Source organism: Manis javanica, chromosome 1, assembly GCF_040802235.1.
Source record: "Manis javanica isolate MJ-LG chromosome 1, MJ_LKY, whole genome shotgun sequence".
Taxonomy (NCBI): domain Eukaryota; kingdom Metazoa; phylum Chordata; class Mammalia; order Pholidota; family Manidae; genus Manis; species Manis javanica.
The window spans coordinates 234,149,237-234,165,272 of NC_133156.1; the positions used below are offsets into that span (position 1 = coordinate 234,149,237).

Sequence of the window (16,036 nt, forward strand, 5' to 3'; positions counted from 1 at the left end):
CCCGAATCAATGAGGGAGTCGCTGGGGTCTCTCCTGAGTGCTGTCTCCTGGGTGGTCATTTACCACAGGCCATTACATTCATCAATGAACTCACTAAATGCCCATTCATAAGGGTGTTTCATCCCCTTCTTGCATCATTCATCCGGGGCTGCCTCTCCTCATTCACTCCCCTGTTTACCAGCCCTCATCACTCTATTTTAAACTGAGAAGCTCTTCGTCCTGATAAGCAGGCTCGAACTCCTCCTGGCCTGGGAGGACGCACACACCCCCTTCTCTTTCCTGAGGTGCAGACAAAGCACAAGGAGTCCAAATCCCCACACGTCCAAAGTGACCAGTTCCCTGCATACACCTCCCCCAACACACAAGTCCAAATAACTGGAACACCCCAGGACCTACACATAGGTGCCCGTGAAGGCCGGGAAGACTCGCCGATCCTCCTCCCTAAGGAGGCTGCCCCCTGAGCAAGGGCGACACCGTATTCGCCGCACAGAATCCGCAGGCCCATGCTCCCCACTCTCCCAGGCCTCTCCATCTGCAGGGGGAGCTGGGAGGTACAGGTGGGGAGCAGTCTCACGTTCTTTAAATTGCTCATATAAAGGCTATCGGTAATTAGTTGTTTCCTCGATTAAAAAACCTGCTCTGACATAATCCCCAACCCAGCGTATTAGCTCTACTTGAGAGGACCATTATCCTTAAAAATGTCTTACTACCACATGACGTGCTTAACAAACGTCTGTGAGGCCCAGCAGAAAAGGCCGAGAGGCCCCAAGCAGGCACATCGCAGCCCCCTGGTGCGCGCCTCCTGCAGGGCTTCCGGCTCCGCACATCCCCTCAGGCAGGATCTACACACACACAGGAGCCCCGTGTCACCTTTTCATCTCACGTCCCCTTGTCCTCCTGCCGTTTTCCCCCTTGCCTCCCTCCTCCCCCCTCCCCTGGCGTTCCTGCCCTTTGTGTGTTCATCCCAGAAGCAGCGCCTACAACACAGCCACAAACTGGGGCACACAGCAGGGACGACACTGCTCCCTTTCTTCTACTGCCTCTTCTTTCTCTCCACTTCGAGCATGAGGTGCCCCTCCCTAAGCACCTGCTGCCCCCACCCCACAAGAGGGAGCCTGGGGGCTGCCCGCCGGTTACCTGGAACTCATTCACCCACGACTTACCTGCCCTGTGCCAGTTGCTGTCCGTACAGCAAACACCCCAGCCCATTCCCCAGGGCTTTTTGTCTAAACAGTCACCACACAGCAGGGCAAGTGCTGTGACAGGAAAGCAGAGGACACCATGGGAGCAGCTGGCCTGGGGGCCTGGGCTGTGCAGAACCGCCTGGGCGGGAGTTAGCCTTGGCTGTAACTGGCACACAGCCCTGGGGAAGGAGCCAGGGGGAAAGGTGGCTTTGTCCGCAGAGGACTGAGTGGGTACGCTAGAATCCTGGTTGGTATATGGCGGGACTAAGCTACATGTGGACAAATCCACAACCAGGACGCTGTGGGCTGGCGGGAGGCAGGGTAGAGGAGGCACAGAGGTTAGGACCAGAGAGGTTCACACCCCATAGCAATCTGGCTCTGTTACCTTGCACAAATTCCTCCTTTTCTTTCAGCCCTGATTTCATTATCTTAAAATGCAGAGGAACAAACTGTACCCCACCCACCAAAAAATTCAGGCTGCGGCCAGATAACACACAGAAAGAACCAGACTGGGGCACATGAGTCCCAAAGGCTTCACATCTCGAGCATCTTCTCTGGGCCTCAGTGGCTTGTCTGTAAAGCAACGCGGTCCCACAAAAGCCCTTTACAGTTCCAGTCCCTGTGGATCCTGTGGACAATGCCAGTTCTTCTGAGCCAACAACCGAGAGATTTCCGGTGATGGTGGACATAGTTCTGGAGCCAGTCCGGCCTGACAAGCGGCTGGGTGGGACCCCAGGAGCCGGGCTACAGGCCCCTCATTGAATTGGAAAATGTTTATGTGCCAGCCAAACAGTTTGGAGTGAAATGAGATCCAAATGTGAACTAAAGCTCTTAATGACTGCAGACTGATGTGTGCCTCTGTCGGAATGATGCAGAGCAAGACAGAACAGTGGTTATTTCCATCTGCTGCTTTAAAAAAAACCTACCATGCTAAATCCACGCAGCATGCGTGTGTGAGGGAACAAGACAGGAAAACACAGAGAGAAAACCTGAAATGGGAGTTGTACAGTTGGCAGCTGGTAGTTCCAGCTTACGGCCAGTCCACACGGTCATCTGTGGACTCTGCCACGCGTGGAACGACACAGCTCCCACCCCACACTGCCCTCCGTGGTCCCCCACTCTTGCACCAGCTCATTAAATGCTGCTCGCTTTACAGCTTCTGCAAGGAGCTACAAAACACAACAAAAAGGCTCATCTCGCTTGAAAGTCTGTGTTCAGACGAGTAGCTGTGAACGTCTAAGTTAGCACTTGTCACAGTGTACAATTTTCAAATGGTATTTTAATGATTTGTATGGTGACAAGCTGTTTGCTCAATTAAGAGACTTCAGGGACTGTTCTGTCAATCAAGTCCGTCAATTAGGAAAGCACTCCAATGCCTTTTTTTAGACAACTGCATGAATCCAATTAGGAGACTGAAAGTCTAAAATGCCAGTAAAAATTAAAAGATTTAGATTTCTCAAAAGAACTTTATATTAATACTTTTCCAAGTCTCAATTCCTTTTCACAAGAGTCAATTCTTCATTTTTTAGATTTACTAAAGCATTGCAGCATGACTAAATCAGAAAAGGTGAAGTCAAACTACTTCTGTTTAACGGGAAGAGCATTTTGCCGATATCTAAATAGGGTTTCAGACAGTAAGAAAATCCTGGACACCTCAAATAAACTGTGCCAGCTGATGTTCCAGCTTCGAGGAAAGCTGCAGAGTGTGTGCTGCTCTCCTACCCTCAGCCCACCCAGGGCTCCCAGGGCTACTGCTGGGAAGGGGAAGATTAATAGTAGTGGACCCCCGGCCCCTGCCCACCAGGCGATACCAGCTGTCGCCACGTTGTTCCTCCTAAACCTGAACTTAGGCCCATCTTCTGCTAGGTCTAAGCGGGCGCATCGCAGGCTGAACTTGGCAGACACCTGCATTTGGACATACTGCTAAGTATATTTTAAAACATCTGAAAGTGCACAGCTAGGACGCACAGGGGAGTCCTCGAGATCACCGCAGAGCCACCCTCCTCCCCCTTCACTGCTCTGCTGGGGTCTGCATCTGAACCTCCCTTCTCATGAAGCTGGTGTGAGGACTGCATGTGCCAATGTCTGCGGTGCTGGTGACACTCTTAACCCCATTGCACAGATGCAGGAGACACTGAGAAGCTGATGAATTGGCCAAACATCACACAGCAAACGGACAATGTCTGCTCTCATGTCCTGTTCATGCTGCCTCTCTGGAACTCATTGCCAGGGCAGAGAGCGCCCTTCAAAAGAATTCCTGCAGAGCAGGACATTTCCAGCACAGCTAAACCACTGGTTTGCGTCACTCAGGCCAGGCAGGCCAGTGTATCTGCCAGTGTCCCTCTCACGGCATCGACTCTCTGTCCCGTGCAGTGGCCCCTGGCTGCTCTGGGCAACAATGTCACGCCTGCTCCTTTGCTCAGGTTTGGAATGGAGTGTGCCTGAGGCCCGAATTCCAAACCAGATGGGCTGGACTCCAAAGACTGTTTACAACCTGCTTCCTCCCACTAATATAAGTGAACAAGTGCTCACAGAAAATCCACTGGCTGCTTTACACGTCCCTCGGAGGACAGCCCGCTGTCAACAGGTGCTCCATCCCAAACTCACCTGCCTTCTCCCTCCCAGGCTCACTCCAAGTCAAACTCAAAATTCCAGGTGGGGAAAGTGTCCATAATCATGCCTGAAAGCCCTTCCCCAGAGAACAAGCCAAAGACGGAGGGTGAACAGAAAAGCCAATCCAGTGCCCTTTCCATGTGCAGACACCAATTAAGACATCAAAATGCGTCCTTCTACCTACATGGGTCTCAGTATCCAATAGTGAATTCTGAAATAAAAATAATTTACAGTACAGAGTCTGAAGACTTGAAATCTAAGCCTTCCTCTCCTGTGGATCAATAGTATTTGGGAAAGTTTTGGCAGTTCAGTAATAGCTCAACAACATTTATGAAATGCCTGCTATGTGCCAGGTATTGGCTTGGCCTCCAAGACACAAAAAGGATTAAGATATGTAACCTGCCTTCCTTTAACAGTAGCATTTCCTGTCTGCTAAACAAGAAGTGCAATCTTGGGTTTCTTAAGCACAAGAACACTCAAGAGGCAGGGTTAATATGTAAAAGGGGTTACATTAGCTCATTCGGTGTTATTAGATGCTATCAAGTCCATTAATTAGAGGGTGATGGCATTGCCCTCAGAGTAGTTACCCTCAAATCCACACGCTGATGACAAAACACTAATAATATTGACCCATTGCCAAGTTAATATGAATCTACATCAATACTTAGAAAAATGTCAACATGAAGTCCTGGTAAGTAACCTTCGAGTCCTCTAGAAGGGAGACTTATTTTCATGTCACTGCTTATGCTCTATGGCTTATCATGGTCATCGTCACTTCTACACTCCTCTGTACATCGCGGGCTATCATATGCCAAGACCATGTGAAGTGTCCTAGTTCCATGACCTCATTTAAGCTCCACATTTCCTTTGCAAATTAGGTATCTAAGGGGCAACGGCCTCCACATGATTCCTAGGAAACCAAGTTAAGTACTGCTCCAGGTCATTGGAACCCAGGTCTGAGATCCAGGTCTGTCTGGGTCCAAGGCCCGTGCTGTTCCTTGAACCCCATCAGCATCAACAGGCATGTGCTGTGACCGTGAACACAGAAAGGGGCTCCAGCCTCGGTGGACTCACACTGTACCTGGTGGCCATGCTAAGCTGTGATGGCTGCTCCCCGGGACTGCGGCTCTTTCCATCCAAGCACTGCTCTGGCTTATTTTCCTGAAGAACAAAAGGAAGAGTCAGGAGCGGACCAAAGAGAAGCACCTGCACGACAGCTGGTGTCCGAGGACAGCTCCCCTAAGCCCAGGGCAGTGCCCCCAAAGCCTTCCCCAGTGGCACAGACCCAAGGGGCAGCAGGTCCTAGTTACTTCTTTGCTTGGAAGTACAATCAAGCTGAGAAATATTTTGGACAGAAATGAGTCTGTTTTCCCGAAGTGTTTGTGGCATCAAACCAAACTTCATAATCACTGTAGCTTATGCAAATGCTTTACCAAGGGCTGCTCGGATACCAAGGGCTTTCAAAATATTTTCTTATAAATGCTGATAGAAATGCTTGAAAATATTTTCACACCAGATTTTGCTTGGGAAAATGTGGATGCATTCATTGTCTCTTTCCCAGTATTGCATACTCATAGAAAATCCTCCTCTGACGGGCTGGAAAGAGCCCTGCAGTTCTAAGATATCTATCTGGCTCCTTCCTGCACCTCTCAGTTAGGAACCCTGGACAAGTCACAGAACCTTTCAGAGCCTTGTTCCCTCACCTGTAGGACAGGAATGGTAACATCTATCGCCTAACACTACTTCAAAGACAAGGGACATGCTGCGCAGACACAGGGCCTGGCCCACAGCAGGCGAGGAGCTGGGAGACACCCGCCAGCCCCACGGACTTCATGGGACGCCATCAGAGGCCAGACAGAAGTGTCAAAAGGACAAAGGACATATAATTAAATCTCATTACTTGTGGTCATTTGGTCAGAAGGCAGGTTAATGTTTTTAATATTAGTAAAGAAAGTGAGTGACATAAACAATACATCAGAGTGACCGTCTTAACACATGATGAGTATAAAACATTCCCAAATACTCTTTAGCCTTTCGTAAGCACACAAATAATTGATGTGATAACATGGCCAGTAATTTTTAATCTACTTATGGAGGTAACTTAGCCACAATGATCAACACTTCTTTATTAGATTAATTTAGAAATCTATATCTATCTGAAATAAACATATTTCCATATTTTTAAGAAATATATAACTGCATAACTGATCCTTATTTCATGTTGCCATCCCCTCAATTCAGGCTGGGGAGCATCTGTGCAGTCTACAATAAATAGATCTTTGAAAGAGCCTCCTGCCTAAATTCTGAAACATTCTGTTCTCTAGTAAGGTAACTGGAGAGGCCCTTTATGCTTTCAGTCTCCTAAAGAAAGCATGTTTGCTCTAACTTCTTTACACCCCTTGGAGATAATGGGACAGTAAGTAAAACCCAGGTATGTTCACAGAAAATGTCAGAAAACAATTCTATCTTGATGAAACTCTTGCACCAGATTTTTTTTCCCTTTGAACTCGTGGAATAAATAAATTGAGCTCGCTGGCATTTCCTTTACTTCTACAACAACCAGCCTGACTGCGGTCTGTGAAGTTTCTTCAACCTGTATTCCAGCAGTGACCAGCGTTCCCTCAAACATTTGGCAAACCCCTGCTCTGGGTCCAATACGGGGGCCAGGGATACCCAGGGATCAAAGCCATACATGGTCCCTGTCTTCACAGAGCGTAGGGAGTGGAAAAGGAGATGTTAACCAAATAGTCACACTACTATGTACAGACCTGCAAACACGGATGAAATTTATGGAGGAGAAGTTCACGGGCAGGGCGCTGAGAGCAGAGAGCAGCAGCCCGAGTCAGCCTGCTAAGGAAGGGCCAGCTGCCTGGTGAGTTAAGTGAAACGGATGAGAGGGGTCCTCAACAGCAGGCAGAGAAAACAGTACACGCAGAAGTCCTGGGGTAGAGCATACTTTCAGCCATGATGCTGCAGCACCCAGGGCAGGGGAGACAGCAGACAAGGCCAGAGAGGCAGGCAAGGGCTAGGAGACACAAGTCCTGCAGCCTGTATTAAGGATATCGGGCTTTATTATAAGAGCCCTGGGAAGTCACTAAAAGTTTTTAAGCAGGAGTAACATAACCTGGGCCAGTATCCTAAATAGATCAAGCCAACTGCAGTATAAAGAATGAAGAAGAGAGGACCAGACTGGATACCAACAGACCATTTGGAAGCGGTGATGATGGTGGTAGCCTGGATTGTGGGAGTGCAGCAGGAGAGAAACGGGTAACTTTGAGAAATATTTAAGCTGGTAAATGGATAGGACATGGTGATGGACTGAATGTGAGAAGTGAGAAAAAAGGAAATGTCCATCCTATGGATAGACAAGGGCACCATTTTCTGACTATTGGCCAGTGAAGGAAGAATTCACAAAAAAATCGTGAGTTCAACTTTAGAAATGAAGAATTTGAAGTGTCTTGATGTGCCCCGGTGGAGATGTCTGCCTAAGTGGCTCTCTGACAAATGGACATGGATACAAAAGAATGTCTGGCCTGGAAAAAAAATAGGCTGAGCGATTGACAAAGATCCAGAAAAACTATAAACATTCACAGGAGTAGAAACTTAAAGCCACATATACTTGACATGCCACTTAAGTGAAATGATGGGAAGATCTGGTCTAGCACTGTATACACCTCATTAAAATCATACTCACAAGCAGCAGGAAGATATTTAACTTGAGAAAAAATTTAAACTATCAGGATGAACCCTTTCTTTTTACAGAAGAAGAAATGTTCCAGACAGGGAGTGATTTGACCACAGTCTCCAAGCTAGGTAACTGAGTCAGGGGTGAGCCCAGCCCTCTGCGCACCCCTCCTTCTCCTCTACTTTCCCCACCTTCTCGGAAGCCTCTCCGACTTTGTGGCAGAGCCGCCTAATGAAAACTCGGTGTTCTGGCTTATGCTTATTACTCTGACGTACGAGCATGAAAACAAACTCCACCACGAAAACCAACACTTGCTGAACTAAGGAGAAACGCTCTTTCTGGGTGTTTGTTTCCAGGCTTACCTCTTTGATTGTGGTATTTCTTCCCCTCCATGAAAACCACCATCTTCCTCCCTTTCTGGGCATCTTATCCCTCATGATAGATTCCACAGTGGCCTGTTTTAAATGGATGGTAACATAAATAATGGAACCAAAAAAAGATCAACTTAGCACATTTAAACCAAAAGACTCACACATGCAAATTAAAGCAAGACTTAAAAAAAAAAAAGAAAAAACAGAGAACACACAACATACTATTTGTTGATTAAAAATTTTCGAGAAACAAAACCTAATGGCATCCAAAATCACAGTAAGGTAACTTAAGCATGAAGACTTAAGAAGATGTTAAAGGAATAAACAAACAAATAGAGAAAACACAACACAACAACAGAAAAAGAAAGCATTGAAAATCATTAGTGATTAGTAAGACCATAAGTTTTCAAGTTAAAATGGTTTACTGGTTAACATATTGTTACTCTCAATATGATGATGATAAAATAAAGAATGAAATGCTTAATATGGGGTATAGGGTAAAACAGTTTTATATGAAAGATAAAATGCACAGGATCTTTTTAGTAAATGTGAATTTACTAATTTTGAAAAACTGAACATTAATAGATGCATCTGACTTAAAACCTAAAGGAAAAGAACATTCATACTTCTGCCCTGAACAAATGAGAGTTTAATGGGGGAGATTCAATATTAATTAACAATTTTCTAAGTATTTACAAAGAACAAAATATCTATCCTGAGGCTAATTCTAATACTGAAGTAAATATCTAATTTCCCTTCCTTGGTTTACAAAACTATCAGGTAACTAATGCCTCAGCTAACAATGAAAGAAAGATTGAAGTTTTCAACCAAACCAGCTGCAGGTAAGATGAATAATTCACATATTTAGCCTGAAGTATGCTTTTATCAATCATTTTAAAATCCCCCACACAAAAGAAAACCCAAATACACTAAAAAGCAAACCATGCAGACCCTTTTCACAAACAGGATAATCCATAAAGATGACAATCTGTTCCTCCTAAATTCACCCATAAATGTAAGAAAACCCCAACTAAAAAAGAGTAATTTTCAGACCGAGACACACTGATTCTGAAGTTCATCATTAAAACAAACAAAAACAGCCAGGACAACTCACAGACAGAAGAATAATAAGTAGGCACAAGCCTTATTAGATATTAAAATATACTTAAAAGCTACAGTAATTGAAAAAATGCAGGGTTGGTACATGAGTGAACCTGTTCATGGGACAGAAGACAAAGTCCAAGAATCAATCTCGACAATACAGGACAAAGTTGTAACTGCCTACAGGTGAGGAAAAGGGTGATCTAATGAAAGCTGCTCAGATAACTGGGCAGCCATGCCAGAGCCTCCCTGAGAGCATCATCCCCTTTCCTTCCCACGGACACCTCCACAACACCACCTCCACAACACCGTCAGGAATCAGCCTGCAGTATATTCCGGGGAGGCAGGCTCAATTCAGAGGACAACCCTCGACAGGTCTACACCATTCATAGTCACCCCACTGTTTTGCCAACGACTAGTTTGGAGGTGACCGTGTGACCACAATGCGGCCAATGAAACGTGAGAAGTCCGCCTCCATCCTTCCTCTGTGGGACGTGGCTGCGTGAGAGTCCGTGGGCAGAACTATCATCTGGTGATCATAGAGGAGAAGCCAAGAGAATCAGAGAGAACTAAGCCAAATTCATCAAGCCTGAAACTGCCAGCCTTTAAGATACTTCTTGGGTAAGATAACGAACACCTTTTAAGCTGCTTGAAGTCATTCCGTATCCTGCAATCAAAGCATCCTGATTCAAGGATTTAAGAAAGTACTTAAAGATGGCATATTTTCACAAGTTTTAGAAATGGAAGCAGAGCTGTTCTAAGTATGATAAAAAAAAAACAACAGCCATAGGAGGCTGACAAATTCCACATATAAAAATAATTCTATATTAATAAACACCATAAACAGAGTTAAAAAAACTACTGACAACTTGTAAAAAGATTAGGATGCCTATCACAAAGATGGATCTGTCTAAGTTTACAAACCATGCGTAGTTCTTTTTCTGTGAACTAAATCCTTTAACTATATTCTACTGAATTGGTCTTTTCTCTTATTAATTTGTAAAAGCTGAGAAATATAACATAAAAATTTGTCCCGGGTCATAGATACCACAAGGAACCTGGCAGAGACAAAATAAAAATCACACAGGAAAACATGCCCTCGGCTCAGTCAGCCAAAAATCCTGGCAGATAAAGATGAGGTCCCAATCCCCAAATCCACACGCACACACACACACACAGCAGAGAACGAGCCCAGACGCCAAGTCAGAGTAGGCCTTCCGGAACCCCAGATAATCAGAGAGACCACCACACCCAAAGCAGTACAAAGCACTTGCTAAGCATACAAAGGATAAAACAAGGATAAGACATGGTCTTGGCAGCAAAAAGAATGTATAACCTAGTAGGAGGACATTGGAAAAATGAACAATTCCAAGCCGAGTGTCCAGGGCCTGACTACAGGGAGGAAGAGGGCACAGGGGGCCACAACAGCACACCTGCCCCGCTAACCCTGCCTCTTCCTGCAGCCACTCACTGCTGCCCAGGTCAGCCTGTAGCTGCCAGGCCCTGCATTCACCCACCCGGCATGGGGCTCACTGCCCACTGAGCCACGCCTGCCCCTGGTACGGACACCTGGCATCAGGGCATCTTGTCCCTGCCCCAGCCTCGCTCTTCTCTCAGCATCCCAGGCTCTGACATCAGGCATCCATCCAGTCTGCCCCACCTGTGCCCCTGGCACAGCAGGTGTGGGGAAGAGCCCTGGAGGAGGCAGGCCATGGTCTGGCACTGCCACAACTGGGAGGTTCTGCCTTCATAAGCGGGCATGGGCAAGACAGGCAGGTTTCCAAAGGGATGGATTCAAAACTCCTGAAGTTTAGATTCATCAACTTCTAAAAGTGTAATGCAATTAACTGTGTAATTAAAAGCGTAATGTGATGTAAAGTGTGGTTTCTAAATGAAAAGTTAAATCCCAACACCAGGGTTCATCCATCCATCATCTGAGTGTCCCTTTTCTTCCTCATGTAAAGCTCACCTTTGGCAAAGGTTTCTGGAAGGCCTGCATTGCCAGGAGCAGAGGGCCTGCTGTTGCCCAGTTGTAATATCTGACACAAAACAATGAAACAGATGTCAGTAGATCAAGATTCAGACTGAAAATCTTTCTAACATCATGAGAAGTGGTCATGGAAATCTCTGGAACTGGAGTTCCAGAGCCCAGTCCAGTTGCCAACACCCCGCCCTTCCACCCCACCCTTGGGGTGGCCCCTCTTCCATCCGCCCCACACTGAGTGGACGAGCAGCTGGTGTGGCAGCAGCTAGGACAGTCTCAGGTGGCAGGAGACCCCCAGGGTTGGCTGGGAGCCACCCAAGCTCCCCTGTGCATCCAGCCACCAACAGGTTTGCAGCATTTCCTGCCACGCTTCAAGGAAAAGGAACTAAGTGTCCTATATTAATACACAAACATCCACAACCTCCTCCTTGGGAGAAAAGTTTGCCAACACCTACAGTCTACAAAAACACTTGTCTAGCCGTTGACTTCAGACAACGAAGCCTTCGGGGGACAGAAGTTGTACCAGGTACTCCACGGGCCTCAATTCCTCAGGCCAAGTGCCATGACTTTACACATTCCATTATAAAGTTCACTTCAGACCAGTATTAAATCCACAAGATGGATAGTTTCATCGACCTATCAATCATGTAACAACACAGAATTCTGGTAAGAGTGAAAAGATAGTAATAAATTTTAACAGACTTCATTTTATACATTTCTAAGGCTTATTGTCTAGGTCTCTGCATTTGAAAAAACAGACTGACACACTGTCCTGTGGCTGCCAAAGTGACTTTCAAGAGGAACCTACTTATTCCCGATCTTCACCACCAGATTGGGGTCATCGATGAGAGCAGGGTTGTCCACAAACTGTTGGTATGACACAGCTTGTTCCAAAAATGCATCTGTGAAAGCAGTTGTAGGGAAAATATAAGGAATACGTGAGTCCAAAAAATAGGCCTATTTTGCACTCATCATTCACAAGTGTTTTCTGAGAGTTTATGCAGTCTAACTGCACACACAATTCTCACAATGTATTTGTAAATGGGGCTTTGGTTCACTCTGGGGGCAGTGTCTGTGCAGGGCCAAAGGGAGGCTGAGGGTGGCCTGAGGCAGGGAAGCAGGTGTGTGGAGCACAGGGCATTATGCACACATCTGCAAAGCCAATGAATGCTGACAGCTCAGAAACCAGGCCGCCGCGGTTTAAGTCATATTTATTAGAGGACCAGCAGTGGGGATGAAAAAGAGAGGACAGCAGAAGTGGGAGGAAAGGGACACCGGGCTACCAGGCCCGCTCAAGGCCTTTGTTGGCTGGTGACGGCCGACTGTACCAACTACAGCCACTCATCACAGAACCATCATGACACTGGAAAGCGCTTGTCATGAATACTGTGGAGGCTAAGAATTAACTCCCCACCTAAGCCAATCCTAAGAGAACCCACCTGGGAAACACTCCTACACCAGCTCAGACAAACCCGAGACCCCACAGTGCCTTGGCACATTTAATAACATTGACTTTCCCAGGACACTCAGGCTCTGAAAGACACCTCTGCAGGACAGGCATGGGGCAAGGGGACACACACCATGCTCTGCAAAGTCGCCTAACAGCAAGGGACCCCAATAACCTTCCTGTTGCCTGAGCCACGTGGGGACCAGCAGACCCGAGGCCAGCCAGCAGGTCAGCAACATCTGGGCACAAGCAGTGAGCCATCTGTGCCATCTTGAACCACAGGCGAGGCAAAACGACTTAGGAACTAGAGAAGCCCAGCCTCCGGACATTTCCAGCAGCTGCCACAAGAGGGAGCTCCCGGCTGGAGGACCAGCTCCGCGCCGCCCGGTACCTTTGGTTATCTCCCTGTTGTCGCTGAGGCCCCCGCAGAGGGAGATGGCGATGGACGGCAGGTCCCTCAGGCCGTCCGAGGTGCTCTCCATGCCGCTGTCCATACCAGAACTGCCCACGGACTGCGGGGACTGGTTGGCTGACCGGGCTCCACTGTCGCTGGCATGTTTTGAGAGCCCAGAAGGATCTCCGCTGGAAGGAGGAGGCGGGGAGAGTCCCTGAGCATTCTCCTGGTTTGGGGGCTTACACAGGCATCAAATGATTCCCGATGTGCAAATGACTTAATCTCAGGGCAGACTTTTCATTAAAACGCCATGACAAAGTAAAACGAATTACCTTAGGAAGGAAAGCAATTGTTTTTAGCCAATCACATCTCCTGGTGTCCCCTCCCAAACCCATGGGAAGTGACCTCAAGGGAAAGCACACCGCCCGAGAACCAGTGAGCTGCGGGCCACCAGGGGAGGCAGCCTGGCGCCTGATTCCTGTCCAGATGGTGGGAAGCTAGGCACACTGAGATATGCCCACACCTACATCTACAGAGAAACTGCAGTTTTCAGTGGCTGCTTTTCACAGTAAAATCTGAGCTTCCCCTGCCCTTTCTTACTTTCTTATCAAACTTAAGGAAAAAACAAACTCTCACACATTAACACTCAGATTATAGAAAGGGACATGAGGAATAAAAATATATTTTACTTTTTGGGGAAATACAAGGCGGCCACTTCTGGATCCATATCCGTGAGGTCATCCAAGTAGACGCCATCAGCACCAAGATGTCTGCTTCGCTTGTCTGCAAGAGCAAATGGGTCAGTCGGAGACACCATTCCTCCAGGGCCAGCCTGGGGTCTGCTGAGTAGCTCTAGAAAGAACACTTAAACACCTGTGTGAATCTGCTCAGAAGTACCCTAACTGGCCCAGAACAAAAGAGTGAGAAGTCAGCTGTACAGCACCACCCCGGGGTCCACTGTCCATCACTGCCAACTGTGTGACCTTGACTGAGTCACGTGAATTTGCTGAGCCTGGGTTCCCATCTGTGAAGTGCCCAAAGTGTACTAAGCACTCAGTATACTGAAGCAATTGCTATTATTATTATTAAATGACAGGAGCTTCCATTAAGCACCTCCCCATCAATACTCCCAAGCACAGCATCCTAAAAGGTTGTGCTTCTGGTGGTCACCGTGCACCATGAGAGCAGGCATGCTGTTTGCTTCTGCCAGGAAATCACATCATTGGTTCATACAACTCCACAAGACTGCACAAGGCTGGGTGGCTAACAGATGCTCACTCCTGATGCGCAACCAGGGTGCATTAAACTAGCATTCATAGAGCACCTACTATGTGCCAGCTACTACTGTAAGCACAGAGGAAAAAGGTAAACCAGACCAAAAAGGTTCTTGATTTCATGGGGCACATATATTCCAGTAGGGAAGTGGGGCAAAAAAACAATAATAAACAAATGACCATTTGAAACAGTGATACACCACTATGAAGAAACTACAACAGGGTAATGCACTAGAGAACTTGGGGAGAGAGGAGACAGGACCAGTATTAGCTTAATAATCAACTCCTATGAGCCCACAGTGTGCTGAGGACGACTTAATCCCCCTGGATCTCAGCACTGTCAGTCTGGAACATGAGGGGCTCACTACACGGTCCCCACGATCTCCTTAGGTCTGCTTTTCTAGAACTAAATTCTGCTAACTAATATGTTCAGCAAAAGGAGACAGAATGAATGGGACAGGATTCAGGTTCCACCCTAATGTACTCTGTAGTTTGCAGGGCACCAAGTCTGCACAGCAGGAGCTGGAAGCACCAGCCTTCACACCTTTTCTCCTCGGAGAATCTGTCTTGCTTGCTGTAGGGGCTGCGCCAGCAGAGTGAGGTTTGGGGTCTTCAATCCTAAGCAGAGGCAGCGCTGCTACCCCCAGAGCCTCGGCATCCTCTTCATTACCAAACTGCATCTCTGTCGGGGGGTTGTTCTGCTCTGAAAGTGGCTGCCCAGGAGGTGCCCTGGCCAGTGTGGGCAACTGGTCACTAAATGCATCTGAAGATTCACTCTGAATGGCCTGAAAGTGCACTTCGTCACAGATTTTTCTACTGTTCAGTGAGCTGGACTCTTTCATCTTGTGTGGTAATGACTAGACCAAAGGGGCAGGGACAGAGAGAGAGAAACAGAGAGGTCAGAACAGGGGCAAACGGAAAGACCAAGCTAACCAAAGAACAACGACCAGTCAATTAACAATCTGCACAACTGTCCACACACTTTGTGGGGAGATACTGAAGACTCAGGAGTCACCTGGTAATTTCTGGATCTGCCAAAAGGTCTGGAAACCAAGCATATTAGTTTCAAAGGGAATGAACTTTTGTATAAAAGGCCAAATGGCAACAGACATGAGATTAGCAATGGCGACCAAGTGGGGATGCCACAAATGTTCCACAGTGGAGTATTTTGAAGAAATGTGAGTTGCAATTACATGCAACACGGTGAATCTTGCAAAACTAATCTGCGCTCAAGTCAAGATTGTCCTTACCTTTATGGAGGGTCAGTTTGAGGAATAACTAAACGGCGGTCACTTCCAGGTTGCCGGTGAAGTCCTGCTTGTTGCTCTGGGGGCAAGTTGCATGAACTATTTACTGATGTACGTGCTTATGATCTGGGCACTTCTATGTGTATTGTATTTCAGGAGTTCACCCCCAAAAGCATAAGTGAGTAAGTGAGATTTGGTGGTTCATTCACATGAGTGGAAATGTAACATTTCTGATCCTACCTCTCTGAGGAGTTTCTAGTTATAGAAAAGATTTATCCCAGGAAAACTGAAAAGGAATTTAGGGGCTAGAAAGGGGGAGGGGATCCTCATTTCTGTATCCTATCTCACAGCTTCTAGCACAAGTGGGAACGTGACAGCAGGTCTCTGGTTGGCACGGTTTTGCCGGAAGAAGTGATGGGTTTGCACTTTCACGCTGTTTCTCCAGCACCGAATGGCATGAATTTGTAAACACGGTTGGCTGGGTCAACACTACAGCTTTTGGGCAGTGAAATCAGCATTTTCCATGAAAGCTAAATATAACCTAGAAAGGGGATGAAATCTACCACATTTGGATTCTTTATGGAAAGCTTTCAGTCTTCATGCCTCACTCCTTCATTCATTCATTCATTCATTCATCCATCATCACAAACATTTACTGAAGACACAAAAGTATCTTCTACAGGCCTTACAATATTAAAAGGAAAAACTCAAAGCAAAAAAAAACAGCCTGCAATAA

The 16,036-nt window shown here is 46.8% G+C and overlaps 1 protein-coding gene across 10 annotated transcripts in view; it reads right to left on the minus strand.

The window, feature by feature from the left end:
• The window catches only part of LPIN1 (lipin 1), a 99,699-nt gene that overhangs the window by 21,873 nt on the left and 61,790 nt on the right, over nucleotides 1-16,036 (minus strand). For all 10 annotated transcript variants that reach the window (XM_073216398.1, XM_073216392.1, XM_073216425.1 and 7 more), the window contains 7 exons: nucleotides 14,598-14,910; nucleotides 13,469-13,562; nucleotides 12,777-12,967; nucleotides 11,747-11,840; nucleotides 10,924-10,993; nucleotides 7,845-7,937; nucleotides 4,879-4,958 (listed from right to left, as the gene is read on the minus strand). In XM_073216398.1, coding sequence (XP_073072499.1) covers nucleotides 4,879-4,958; nucleotides 7,845-7,937; nucleotides 10,924-10,993; nucleotides 11,747-11,840; nucleotides 12,777-12,967; nucleotides 13,469-13,562; nucleotides 14,598-14,910 — 935 coding nt within the window. The remainder of the gene's footprint in view (nucleotides 1-4,878; nucleotides 4,959-7,844; nucleotides 7,938-10,923; nucleotides 10,994-11,746; nucleotides 11,841-12,776; nucleotides 12,968-13,468; nucleotides 13,563-14,597; nucleotides 14,911-16,036) is intronic.